This window comes from Mesitornis unicolor, unplaced genomic scaffold (genome assembly GCF_000695765.1).
Source record: "Mesitornis unicolor isolate BGI_N332 unplaced genomic scaffold, ASM69576v1 scaffold54846, whole genome shotgun sequence".
In the NCBI taxonomy this organism is placed as follows: domain Eukaryota; kingdom Metazoa; phylum Chordata; class Aves; order Mesitornithiformes; family Mesitornithidae; genus Mesitornis; species Mesitornis unicolor.
In genome coordinates, this window is record NW_010189972.1 from 4,067 (window position 1) to 17,766 (window position 13,700).

The window sequence follows — 13,700 nt, forward strand, 5'->3', positions numbered from 1 at the left end:
ATGATTGAAATTGTTGACTCACATCAGTCCATCCAGTTAAGCACAATTATTAATTTTTGTCATTATTTCTTTTTCCTCATTTGATCTTAGCTTTAACTAATTGTCCCCGTGTCCCCCCCCCCCTTCATTTTGGAGCAGTTTTTCTAGAATACTTGAGATAGGTATCCGGTAGTTTGGTTTTCTCACTTCCTTGGTGAGAGTATAAACACCACGGCATTGGGTTATAGTCACTGTATTCTCTCGCTGATACTCACTGATTGTATTGAAGGGAAGACAATGGCATTTAGCATTCTGCATTTCTAGTCTTGGAAAAGAGTTGTGTGCTGTGTTTTTAAATAGAAGAGTTTTGTGGACTTTTCGGTTAATGATAGAATATTGATGTTTGTGGGCTTACTGCTTGGGACTTGGAGTTGTTTCTAACAGAGCGGAGGGATTTTAGGTAGACAGTGGAGTTGTTTAGAAGTTCTGTTTCTGAGCTTTTTCCTGGCCAGAAGCCCCAGTCTGTATTATTATTATTTCACTGCTAATCTGTTCCTGTCATAAGAATATTTTCTTGTGCCTGGCATATGATTGTATCTGGTTTCATCTGAAATCCTGCAGTAGGATATGATTACTCCATAGACTTCCAATTTTTCTTAGCAAGAAATTTCAAACTATCACAAGAAGTTGATGCTGTATTTTGTAATGGAAATTAACAATAAATAGAAAATGTCCAGTTGAAAATGTGTGCTTCAGATACAGCATGTGTGTATGATTGGCACTATGGTGTGATCGGAAGCTGCCTTGACAATCTCACGTCATCGTCATCCATCCGTCCTGTCTTCTTGTTCCCTGGACTTTCAGGGTGTTGTTTCCTCTTGCTGGAGGCTGCACCTTCTACAGCATGTGTGGCAGGAAGGAAAGCAGGACAGCATCATGTTTTGGAAGCCTGTAAGTTCGTACAGATTTGCTTTGGGTACACCTTTGCTTTGTTGCTCCTGCTGTGGAGTGATAACCTCTGACAGAAGTGTGGAGCAGATAGTGGGCTGGAGAAAGCTAAATCACCTCAGGGAGAGTCATCGCTTGACATCCTTCAGCCTTTTGGGTTCTCTTGAGTTACCGCTACTTTATTTTCTTTCTTTTTTAAAGTAGCAGCTGCTACTTTTGTTAACATTGCAATTGAAATAGCTTTCTCTTTAAGACTTTTCACTTGTTTTTAAAATGTTGAAGGTGTCCCCAGGTGTTACAGTGGTTTCACTAGTAAAACTGACTTATAAAGGCTACTTAAAGGCTGCAGATGTAGGGAGCTGAGCTGCAAACCAAAGATCTGATAGATCCACATTAACAATGTCACCTGTGAAATACTGTGTATCATCTGCTTCCCCTTTCCAGGCTTTCCCTGGGGAAAAAATTTGGGTAGATTGGTACAGGACTGAGTCAGCTACATTAAAACCCAACCTGTGGTTCTTGCCAGTTAGACAATCTGAAACCAGTCATACGATTTCTCAAGAAAAACTGAGGCTGAATTTATTTATTTATTTAAACTACATAGTAATTGTTCAGGGCTACCTACAAGATCTGAAACCTCATGATTATGAGAATTTGAGGTGAAAGGGACCTTGGGAGGTATCTGGTCCAACTTTCTGCTCATAGCAGGCTCTGTTCTGAGGCCAGACCAGTCTGGTCTTGAAAACGTCCAAGGAAATATATGGGGCAACCTGTTCAAATGCTTGGCTGCCCTCATGGGGGGAAAAATCCTCTTTATGTACTCTGAAGTGGAATCAAGACTTGGAAGTGAATGGCCAAGTCAGGGGGACTTTGCTAAGGTGGTAGTTTCAAGACTTAAATGTATATGCTTGAGATTGATCAGCTGAAAGATTGCACTTGATCTTTGTGTTCTGGAAATAAAAGAATTTTCTGATTTAGCAACTAAATGTAAAAAATTTGTATATATTGAAACTTTCATGTGCAGAAGGGCTTGGATGTTGCTGCAGAAGTGTTCACATGTAAAACTAAAATGAGGGGCAGTGGTATTTTTTTTTTCTTGCTTAAATATGTTATTTTCTTCACACAGTAAAAATGAGGCAAAGTCTTCTCTGACACTGAGGTTATTTTGATATACGGGACAGGCTGGACGTGTAAGCCTTCCACTGAAATACCTGTTTATGAGAAGAGACACATGCCTTCTTGAGAAAGCATAAAGGATGTTCTTTGCCATTTTAGCGAGTTGTTTTCTCCAGGCCATAATTTTTTAGGTGATGAGCTCCTGTTCTCAAGTAATTCAAGATGTACAAAGCTGGTTTCTAAACCTTGTATATTCAAAACTTCACTTTTTCCATTAAGTCTTTGAATATTATTCATGTAGGTGTGTAGCTGCATTTTGGGAATAAATGTGAGTTATGTTATGAACTGAGTACACATTACAACTCGCATATCAGTAATTAAGTTTTAATTTGTCTGCTTAGTGAAATGTAGCTTTAGTGTAAATATATGTGGCTTCAGCATCACTTGCAAGGTAATTACACGTATTCTCAACCTGGTGCTCATGCTTCGTTCTTTGTGTTGTGAAATAGGTAACACTGCTGCATTTTAATGTTTAGTTCCCAGTTAGTATTTTTCTGTGCCCTAAATGTTGCTAAAGAGAACCACTGCCACCCAGTATTTTCCTATAGCAGAGTTCAAAAGAGCACAGCATCTACTTGATGAGTTTGTCAAGCTTATTGCCATCAATATAGTTTAAATTTTAGTGTTTAACTGGTTTATGTGACACTTAAAGAGCTATTAAAGATAACTGAGTAAATCTGAGCAGGATGTATATTTGTCATTGTCTTCTAGAGGGACTGTAGATACTGCTAATTTTAAGATGTTTTGTTATTAATCTATTATATTAAACAGCATGAAATACGATAGCAATTACACTGGTAGTTTTGTAGGTAGAAGTGAAACTGCGTAGTGTCCTGTCAGTTGTGTTGTCTCTTTGCAGACTGTAGGAGAAATGTAAAGAGAGAGAACTCAGTGCATTACTTCCACAGCTTTCCCATTTTGGAGTATCACATTCCAGGCCAAGCAGCCGTGAAGCACTGGAATAAGACCCAAAAATCTCCTGCCAGCCTGCAGAAATGGTCACTGCCTGGAAGCGTACCTCTGGCTTCAAAAATAAGCTCTGCAAAGCCGATGTCTCCAGAAGGCTGTTTGCATTAAATAAAACTGTCACGATGCCAATTCAGTTTTACTTTTACCGTTTATCTTTTATCACAGATTATAGCAATACAGACATCCCAAAGTCCAGCGCGTTTTTGCTGGGAGAGTCACACTGTAAATCTAGGGTTTTTTTCTGATGTGTCTGCTAGGTTCAGCACTTGCCCATACAAAGGTGTCTCAGAGAGACTTCAGTTCCATATATTCCCGTATCCATACACTGGAGAATGTATTGGATATGATCTTTTGGCTTGCTTGTTGGTGCAAGTGTCACTAGCCTTCTAAAATCACCTACTCTGCACGTCTTTCCCCAGACTTCTTAAAATACCCATGGAATTAAACCAGTGACAGATTCTTTTGGTGCTACCCAAGCCTGGTGTTCTGTTGCTCAGTGTCTTTTTTTTTTTTCCTCTTTACCATGAGTTTTATATTCTTCCTGTCTCAGAACTACTGTTTCCTTCAAGTTGCTTATCTGGAGCACTAACAAATGTATATTCGTATATATACATATATATTTGTATATACACAATGGTGTATCCATGCAGCAAGACTCCCTTGGTCACTTGAGTTGTTCCTAACTGTCCATGAGTTAGAAATTCACGAGTGATTTTTCATTCTCTTGAACCCACAATAGATGTTAACTGTTATTTTTTTCTGATGGTGCTATGCATAGGACAATTTGAGTGTGTCAACCCATTTATTTGAAGTGTCTCATAGTTTTTCTCTTTTGGGCCTTGGATATCATTCCCTTTTTCTGGGAAGCAGCTCTTTGTTCCCAGGAGTGTCCTTGAGGCAAAAAAGTGCTTTGTACTTTGAATTTCTGCACCAGAAAATGGAAAGCCACTGCAGTACCAGGGTATCCCTTTTTGCAGGAATTGCTCTTAAATTGACACACCGTAGCCTGGGACCTAGGATCTGATGATACCAATGGAGCCATATGATCTTTACCAACTGCCAGGAAATTTTCAAAAGCAAATGCACTCAAAGCCATCTGTTCCACCCTGGCCAGAGTTGTGATGATTTAGAGGCAAGGAAGTAGGACAGAATAATCAAGAATTGCAGTAATTATCTTGAAAAGGACTCTTTAAACGTACGATCCCCTTTCACCTTACGTGTAATGCTAACAGATTGTGACTGAAAGGGTTACTCCTCATGCCACACACCCTTCTCCATGTGTCTGGTTTCAACCTCATGCTAGAGATGGTTTGCAGCATGTCTGGTGATGGCAAAGGCCCATGATGAAGGCTTTGGCTCATGGATAGACTGGAAGACCAGTGTGAGTTTTCTTTGAGATGGGTTTGCTGACCCTAGCACATGATGGCTGGACCTGGCACAAGTGGCAGCAGCACATGGGAGTGGTGGGAAGAGGTCAGGCTACTCCTTTTGTCAGCAGCTGGCCATTAATATAGATGAGATGTAAGGTGATGCTGCCCCTAGCTACAAATAGAAGACAGAAAATTATTGACAGTGCATCTCTTAGACTAGAAATGTCTGAAATATGGAGATTATAGTGTTCGGACTGGGTAGGTACAGCAGGCTAAGCTTAGGAGAAGGGAACAGAGACACAGAGGCCGTTCCTCTAGAAGTTGCCCATGAATTCTGTGGCAGAGAATGAACTGGATCCTCCCAAGGGATGAATCTGTTCTGTGAGGCAGCCTGGAATGGACTTGGTGTTTCTGGAGCTGATTGGGTTTTTGCAGATATTCTAGTTCAGGGTTTGTATTTTATTTTTTTCCTTCCTGGGAATATATTTTGGAGTTGTTTAAGAGTCATGGGGGTTATTCTGAACTCCGGGGGCATTGCAGTATTTTAGCACTGCTTTTGGAGCTGTGCAGGAGGTGACTGCTGTAGCAGTATTTCAGCCCATAGGGAAGGCCATTTGCTTGCTTGAGCTGTCGTGCCTTCTCCGTACTGTTTCAGAATACTGAAAGCTGAACTTTGTTTCTTAAAGCATGCTTGAATTTCATGAGATCTTCTTCTGCCCTGCTGTGGTTTTTTGTCCACTCTCAACAGGAAAATGCTCCATTGCAATATATATTGGAGCTTTTAGTTACAGAGTTCTTGAGGCTAGAAGGTGCCAGTCTGGTTTTGTGATTCCTCCAGTGCAGACACTGCAACCTCTCAGGGCAATGTGTTCCCACATGTCATAATTCATGACAGTGAAAAAAGCGCTTCCTTGTGTTTAAATGTATTTCAATGTGTGCCCATTGGCTCTTGTCATTGGATGCCATTGAGGAGAGGCTGGCTCAAGTCTTCTGCAATACCCTTCAATTGGCTATTTATGCATGTGGGTCAGGTCCTCCTGAGTCATCTCCTCTCCAGGCTGAGCAGCCCATGCTCTCTCAGCCTCTCCTCCCATTTGAGATGATCCAGTCCCTCCATCACCTTTGTGTCCCTGTGCTGGAGTCACTTCATTCTGTCCTTTCCTTGCTGGAAATAGGAGGGCCCAGCCCTGGACACAGCACAGCTCTGCAGGGACAACAGAGACATGGATGGACTGGAGTGACTCCAGCGAAGGCTGCAGGGATGCCTGAGGATATGGAGCACCTGAGTTGTGAGAAAGGGCTGGGAGAACATGCCTTCATTTTAAGGGTGATCAGAAGCTACATCAGGTTGTCCAGAGAGGCTGGGGAGACTCCATCCTTGGGGTGTATCAGACCTGGATGAGACTGAGCAGCCTGGGATAGGTGCAGCCTGTACTGAGAGGTGAAGGACTTGACCTTTCTCTGTTCAACTCTATGAGGTTCCTGCTGGCCCCATTCTGCACCCTCTTGATCTGCTGGATCCGCCACTCCTCCCAGTGTTGTGTTGGCTGCAGACACAGTCTCTAACGCACTGACCTCCAGCTGGACTTTGCCAGTTGTCACAATCCTTGGAGCTGGGCTCCTCACCAGTTTTCCATGCCAGTCCTCTCATCTGGGAAGGCTTTCAGGCTGTTTAGGAGTGATTTCCCTTTTGTAAATCCATGCTGGCTGCTCCCATCACCTCCTTGTCCTCCTCTGTGTTTGCTCCATCACCTCCCCGTGGCCAGTAGTTCTCTGGATCCTTATTCTTAGAGATGGGAATGATGCCTTTTCCATCTGAAGACTTGTAAAGGGTGACACAAACTTCAAGTGGGACTGAAACAACAGAGTCCAGCATTTATAAATTTATATATAAAACATCTAAAAATCTATGCAGATGTACATAAATCCATGCAAGGCAGATATGAATCCAAAGGATTTCCCAGGACTTTCCTGCCTGGGCTGGGGTAAAGCAGGAGAAGAGTGAGGAGAGGCTTCCCCTGCACCAGCCAGGACCCCCCAGTGGGTTCCCCCTGCAAAGCCAGGACTAGCACTGCTGATTCATAAATGCATGAACTATTTCCCAACCGTGACCCCCTTGAAACACCTCTGTTAACATGAAAAAATAACTGGGGAGATGGGAAGTGGTCATTTAGCCTTAATAATAGTACTGGGTTGGAGAGAAACTGGCCATGAATGAGGTTGTATCTTGGCAAGAGGAGGGTTTTTTTTTTGTCAGCCTTCTGTAAAAGCCTTCCAAGAACAGCGCATTTCAATAGTTGGGCAGAAAGAACAGCTTTGAGATGGCATTTGCAGAATTTATTGTTAACTAAGTAACATGTTTTATCCCTCAGACTAGATTATCATCAGGGCTTTCTAGGACATTAAATCTTGGCCCTATGAGGGCCGTCATTTCTGGAATCCATCATAAGTCACGGGGATACATTTTCTACTTCTTATCTTTACCAGCCCTGGCTCTGCTCTCCTCTCTCCATCTCAGAGCAGCTCGAGTCACTCAATTTTGGTGAAAGCAGTCAGTGTTGCAGTGATGAGTCATGGTTTGAGTGCTGCAGATAGCTGGGTGCAACATGCATCCATCCTGCTCTGCTTGGACAGGACCTTCTTAAAAGGGGTCCCTGGGACTCCCTTGTGTGAGGAGGGGTCTCCACTGCTTCCTCATCATGGTTGAGGCTGGCTCCATCTGCAGAGGACCTCATACCCTGACAGAGGCTGTCCTTTGATGTCCACACAACCCACAGACCGAGCAGCAGCGTCTGTGGTGCCATGCTGAATTGTTCACCAGTGCTCCACTGCTCCCCATCGCTCCCAATCGCTTCCCACTGCTCCCCATCACTTTCCACTGCTTCCCATTGCTCCCCACTGCTGGATTGCTATTGCTGCAGTGAATCTGATCAGTTCACCTTTCTGTTAGACCCTCTTTGGGTGATAAAGGCTCCTCTTATGAGTGGTGGCCGTAATCTGCATTTGCAAGGCTCATTTTTTTCATATTTCACAAGATAATTATTAGTCTTTATTTTAAAGACTTTCTGAGATACTTCTTAGTGATGTTTGTCTTTCTCTTACTTTTTCCTGGCACTGAACATGCAGTAATATCTACCTTATTCTCAGCATTGTCTGCCAGAAATGAAGTTTTAGTTTGTTTTATTCCTTACCTGCAATTGCTGCAATGAATATGCCAAGACTTTGCTAATTTGCACTAATTACTGTGTATTACCTATTATGAGTTACCTGGTTTTGCAAGTTTATCAGACAAATGAAGCATGCCAAATAGAGATCAGTCATAGAGAGCTGATTCTGATACTCAAATTTAGCTCAGTGTACACTGGTTTTTATCATTCTCCAAATTATTTCTTGGCAGGCAATTTTTCATGAAGACATTGTGGTATATTGTGTAATATTCCAGTATCTGTGATACCAAACAGTATCTTCATTTCCAGAAGGTCCAGGGGAAGGGGTATTGAGTTCAAGTCAGTGTTCCTGACTTTGAAAACCCCACCTCATTAGGGCTGTTCCTGAAAATAGTTGAAACATTTTCTTGAATTTTCAAAACAAATGAGGTTTGTGTGTCTGATATGCAAATTGCATCCTGGGAGGTTGAAGATTAACGAAGTTATAAGCAAGAGAAAGCAGGATTTTATGAAAGAAGACGTTTGTTCTGATTACAGATGTAAGGTTACCCAATATGGTAGACCAAAGGATTTCTTGTTGCATAAAGATTGCTGTGCTCATTTTTCTTTTCTGTATTTAAAAAATATATTTGTTTTGTAGACTGTGATCATATTAATTTGTGTTATAAATGTACTTGGGAAGAAAGGCTGGCTTGCAAAATAATTATTTTTTTCTCACAGCTGGGTTAGAGATGAAAATTCAGTCACTTTTTCCTTTTGCTGTACGAGGAATTCTCATTGCGATTTGTGATTACCTTTTAAAAGCGCGTACATTCATTTAAATAGAATGGGGGATGTGTATGTTGCGTAGCCTGCAGTTTCCAATAGGAAGAATAACTTATTTTAAGCTGTGCTTCCACTGCCAATGTAATTTGGCGTCTACCTTGGTTATGGAAAAGGGGATTTTTAGTACATGAAGTTAGAGCAGAGCTGGATCTGTTAAAACATAACCCATCGCTACTCTTCGTTTTCAGTTTTGTATTGGCGTAAAGGAAGAATTGGAAAGGAGGAGGTAGAGAAGGAGAGAAATAGCATTGTCCCAGCTGCAGTGGCACTGATTTATGCCATACCGAGCTGATTGTGGAACTGTAATGCTATTTTCAGAATGAATTGTTTTGCTTTATTTGATACCTTCCTCAGCTCAATTATGGCATCAGAAAACGGGCAGTTCTTCCAGTTATTCTTGCTGAAATAGTGTGCCATTATTGATACACAGAGGAGAAAATGACTGCTATTTACCTTAGATTGCTTCAGCACGTTTGTGGTGCTTTATTTGTAAATATATTATTTCCGGTCACTTGCTTTGTATCAGATGAATTATTGAATGGAGTTTGTACAGGTTCAACATAGAAACAATAATTTCCTGTGTTTTCTCTTTTAGCCTTCTGTTGAGTCTTCAAGCCCAGGTAAATATTTCTAATATTTCCTAAACTTGAGAGGGAAGAGGGCACCCTTGAAAAACTATTTGTGCTGGTCTTTTCCAGTGAGTAAACCAGGGATATAGTTTGCCGAATAGGTTGGTGGCTGTACTGGTCACCTCTTTCTTCCAGTCTGTACCAGTGCAAGTTTCTACATGGTAAAATACACTGGGGAAATGCGATTTTTGCCTTTGCAGAAGCTGCGTGAGCACCTTGTGCTCTCAATTAATAGCTATACCTTTGCTGTATGGTTTTATGCATAAGAGCATCAAGAACAAAAGCAGCAAGAAAAGTGGTATTTTTTACCTCATTGGATTACTAAAAATGAGGGGTTTCATGACTTCTGTTTTTAAAGCTGATTATTTTTTGCCATTCCAGTATCCCAGAGCTACTGGCTACATAGTAGTCAGCCTAAGATTATTAATATCTGAGGGTTTTTGTTCACTTTGGGACCACTGTACTTGGTGTTATTTATTTCCAAGGCTTTTGGCCTCCTGCTAGAGGAAAAGCTTTCCAGTACATACTTTAGCTGTCATCTCCAGAGCTCTGATTTCTTTCAGAGAAATAATCAATTGCTTTAACACTTCAAAATGCAAAGTATATTAACCCTTAGAGTGAGCCCTTGCACCCTTAGTCTGGCTACACCCTTCAAGCTTTGGTAAATTAAATTTAAATCGTCCAGAGAAACAAGTGGAAAAACGTTGTGAGAATTAGAGATCAGGTATTGCTGAATTACAGAAAAATGCTGCATCTGCCAAACCATTCATCCATTCATTTCTTTTTCGTTGTCATAAAATACTTATTTACAAAGAACTGTGAAAAAACTGCGTGGGGAAAAATAACTAAGGATTCTGCATCGTGAATAAAAACTGCATAACTGCAAAGCTAACTTTGAGTTTAAATTTTGGGAAAGTCGTTAGACTGTCTTTGTAGTTGTAAACTGGAAAACCTGCAAAGTCTCAAGGAATCAACTGCCCTGGGTTTATGAGTGTTTCTGCTCCCACTCTTGATTCAGGCAGGTTTATAATTATTTAGGAATTAAGTCTTCAAAACAGGAACACTTTATAGACATTTAACTAGGGGCTCAATGTACAGATACACAGTATTTTGAGAACTGTTTATTTTCCATGATCTCTTACCCAAAGCACAGCTTTCCCTGTCTTGAATAGTGCAATTGGCTTTCCTGGAGATACATGATTGAGATATTTTGAAGATATTTTAATTTCTCAGTATAATTTGAGTATTAAAAGGTCACCAAACTAAAAAATTAACCTCTGCGAGGGCATGATCTAACTAAAAACATTCTTTAAAATGTTTCCTATCAGGAGGTTCAGCAACATCTGATGACCATGAATTTGATCCATCAGCTGATATGCTGGTGCATGACTTTGATGATGAACGGACATTAGAAGAGGAGGAAATGATGGAAGGAGAAACAAACTTCATTTCTGAAATAGAGGATCTTAACAGGGTAGGTAGCCTTAAGTAGTCATAAAACATAACCGCAGCCCGCAGTCTCGCACAAAACACACACAGGTTTTTTTCCCTTATGTTTGGAATTTAAAAAAACAAAACACCCCTACACCACTAATAGGTAAATAATATAGATGGGGGAAATGATTTGAGCTAAATTGGCAGTTCTTAAAAGTTGGGAAAAGGGAAACTGGTACATAAATACTTAATAATGTGTAACACTGTGCTTGTTTAGTTTCTTTTTACATACATGTGCTGTTAAAGGATTTGCATTTTAGAGATAATTTCAGTTAAAATTAATTTTTTTTTAAGTCCCATAATTTTACACTTTTGCATTTTTATACACACAATTGTATAATACTTTAGTGGAGTATCTTCATTTTTAAGACATAGGAAACGGAGATGCAGATGAAATGATTGGCTCAAAGCGAAGAGTTGTCAGCAGAGCTGGGATTAGAACTCACAATTATTGTTAATAATGTTAAATAAACCTTAAAATGTGTATCTTTGGAAATAACTGCATCTGAGATGTATTTGGCTATGCTGTCACTTATGTATTGTCTTAAATTACTTCTCAGGCAGGAATAATACTCTCAAATTACAAACTAGGTCATTATAAATGCAAAGTAATTTAGATACTGTCTGTGGCCTCGCTGGTTGAAAAGGCTTCTGGAACAGATCATTAATGATTCTCAGATGCATATTTGATGTACAAGTCCTATTTAGTATAAGTGATTATGCCAATATGACTTTAAATTAATTAAAAATACATTTTGGGTGTAAATGATAATTTCTTTCTGCTAATTTCAGGTTTGATATTAAACGGTAAACATAAAGATAAATAAATAGTTTGTGAATCTAAATAAGCTTCATCTAGATTAAATGAGAAATGGAGCTCCATGTGTATGCCATGTGGTTTTTAAGTTGAAAATATGTGTTTCCCCCCTCATATTTTGTGAAGAGTCACCATCTGGTTGTGTAATTCTGTCACCACATCACAGCGCTTCGTTTGTACCTGTATTTCAGCCATCAGTTTGTCCCCTCACACCTTGGTTGTTGGGGCTGCAAGTTTCTAATTTCATATTTGGCTCCCATCGCTCCGTACGTGCCCTTCTCTGCAGGATGCTCCTACAGAGCGGTGGAGAACCTTGCAGTCACTTTGCAGGTGTCGCAGGTAGGGACTTGAATTTCCAATGCTCCCACACCAGCAGGACCTTGCTGCAGACCTGCGGTTACTTCATTGTGGAATTGCAGGCTGCACATCAAAGCTTACTTTAATCTCTCTTTTTTTAGTCATAGATGATAGGCAATGTAAATCTCAGTGCTATTGTCAAGACAAGCATCTTGTCAATCCTGTCTTTTCCTTTCCCATATTTACATGTATTATTTCAGAATTCCCCCAGGATGTGAATGTGCCTGGTTTCCTCCTTCAGCTCCTTCAGAGACGAGGTGGCAGTCAGGCTTTGCAATGGCATTTTTTGAACCTTAATGGTTTCACTCCTGTCACCAAAATGACACCTTCCTCTGAGGGCAAGGATCTTTTCTCTTCATGGGTTGAGACCGGTGAATCTGCAATGCATTAGTGCTCGAGGTTGAGCAACATCCTCCATTTGTGTGGGAAAATGGATTTTTGCCTAAACGGCAGCAGCGTACCTGTGTCTGGGGACCTGGAGTCGCCCTCTGTGCCGCTCCAGGGTAGGAAAAAACCCAGTTCCTGAAGGAAATTGGGAATACTGGATTTGGTGGATATTTTTCAGTGATATTTCTTGAAAATTGAGAGCTTTTCCTGGGCAGGGATGGAACAGCAAACTGTCCTTGTGACAGTCCTGTCCAGTGGCACTGGTCGGTGCTGGCTTCCGCAGGAAGTGGAAAGCATTGCCAGGGTGCTCTCTGTGTCCTCCCTGCATTACTCACAGCTTTTTAAGCTTTTATTGCCTTTTTGCATTTATTTTCCATATAATCACTTGGTTCCTCCTATTGGAGTCCCCCTTTTCAAAGGGAAGGCTCTGGGGTTTTCTTAGGGTTCTGCACCAGCATCTTTTGTCCTTAAATGAGAGCCATACATGAAGCATGCAGCGTTTCTCCCAAAAAACTTCCAGCCCCTAGCAGCGTGCAGCTCAGGCACGTACAAAAAGCTCTTGTCTCTTCATCTGTAACACCTGTCCATCTTATTTGTCCGTTTTAGTTTTAACCTTTTAAACGTAGCGTCCATGAGACCTGTGGCAATGTTGTGCAGTTTTTTTAACGTGAGAAAAAATTGGGTTTTTCATCCCTATCCTATGTCCATTTCAGTGGTTGCCCCTGAGCTCTTCAATTAGCAGAGTATAAAGTCATTTATTATTTACCTCTCTGCGCTGCTTATGATACGGTTCTGTTATATCACTACCTCTGCTCCAGATGTGAGAGTTATAATTAATTTCTTGTTATTAAATATCTTCCACATAAGAAATCTCTGTGTCTTTGATCAGACTTGTTACTTTTGAAATCTTTCCTCTTTTGGCAATATCCTGAAACAATACAGAAAACATTATTTATATTTTATTGTGGAGAGTTGCTGGGCCTTGGATTTTTTTTTTTTAATTGTAATGGACTATTTGAAATTAAGAGGCTCTACCTAAGAAAAACATCGTAAATACAATACAACGTTGTAAATAACGTATAGTAATATACTTATTACATCGTTCACACACCTACAAATTGTAGTAAAAGTTCTTTTTACTTCTAAGTCAGTATCTACGAATTGTGAGGAGCACTTAATGAAAGTATATTACTTTCCAAAATGTACTGGAGAACATTTGTTTGGATAGTTATGAATAGGATTTTTCTGGTAGCTGTACTGTCAGGTTTTAATTAAGATCACAGTCCTTAGACCGTACATCCTAAGATGTACATTATATGTATTTAGAGGTGTCTGCTTGCTCTAAATAAGAAACACAGAGTTTGATCTTGTGAGAGAGAGGATTTTAAAATGCTCTCTGAAACCTTCTGCTCTGAAAGTTCTCACTAGGGATTACATGTACTGCCCCTGAAGGCTGGATACTGAGGTATTAAAAGTAATAAAGTAATTTGCAGGCCTAGCAATTAATAATTTTTATTAATAAGACAACTGCAACTGATAACAGTTTGGGAGCCACTAATCACAGAATCACAGAATCACAGAA

General features: G+C 40.4%; 1 protein-coding gene across 1 annotated transcript in view; it reads left to right on the top strand.

The window, feature by feature from the left end:
• Positions 1-10,555, top strand: part of LOC104542033 (mesoderm induction early response protein 1-like) — a gene marked incomplete at its 5' end in the record, with an annotated part of 13,046 nt that extends 2,491 nt beyond the window's left edge. Inside the window, 2 exons of the mRNA XM_010186223.1 lie at positions 9,030-9,054; positions 10,392-10,555. Of these exons, the coding sequence (XP_010184525.1) occupies positions 9,030-9,054; positions 10,392-10,555 (189 nt within the window). The remainder of the gene's footprint in view (positions 1-9,029; positions 9,055-10,391) is intronic.
• Between the last annotated feature and the right edge of the window lie 3,145 nt (positions 10,556-13,700).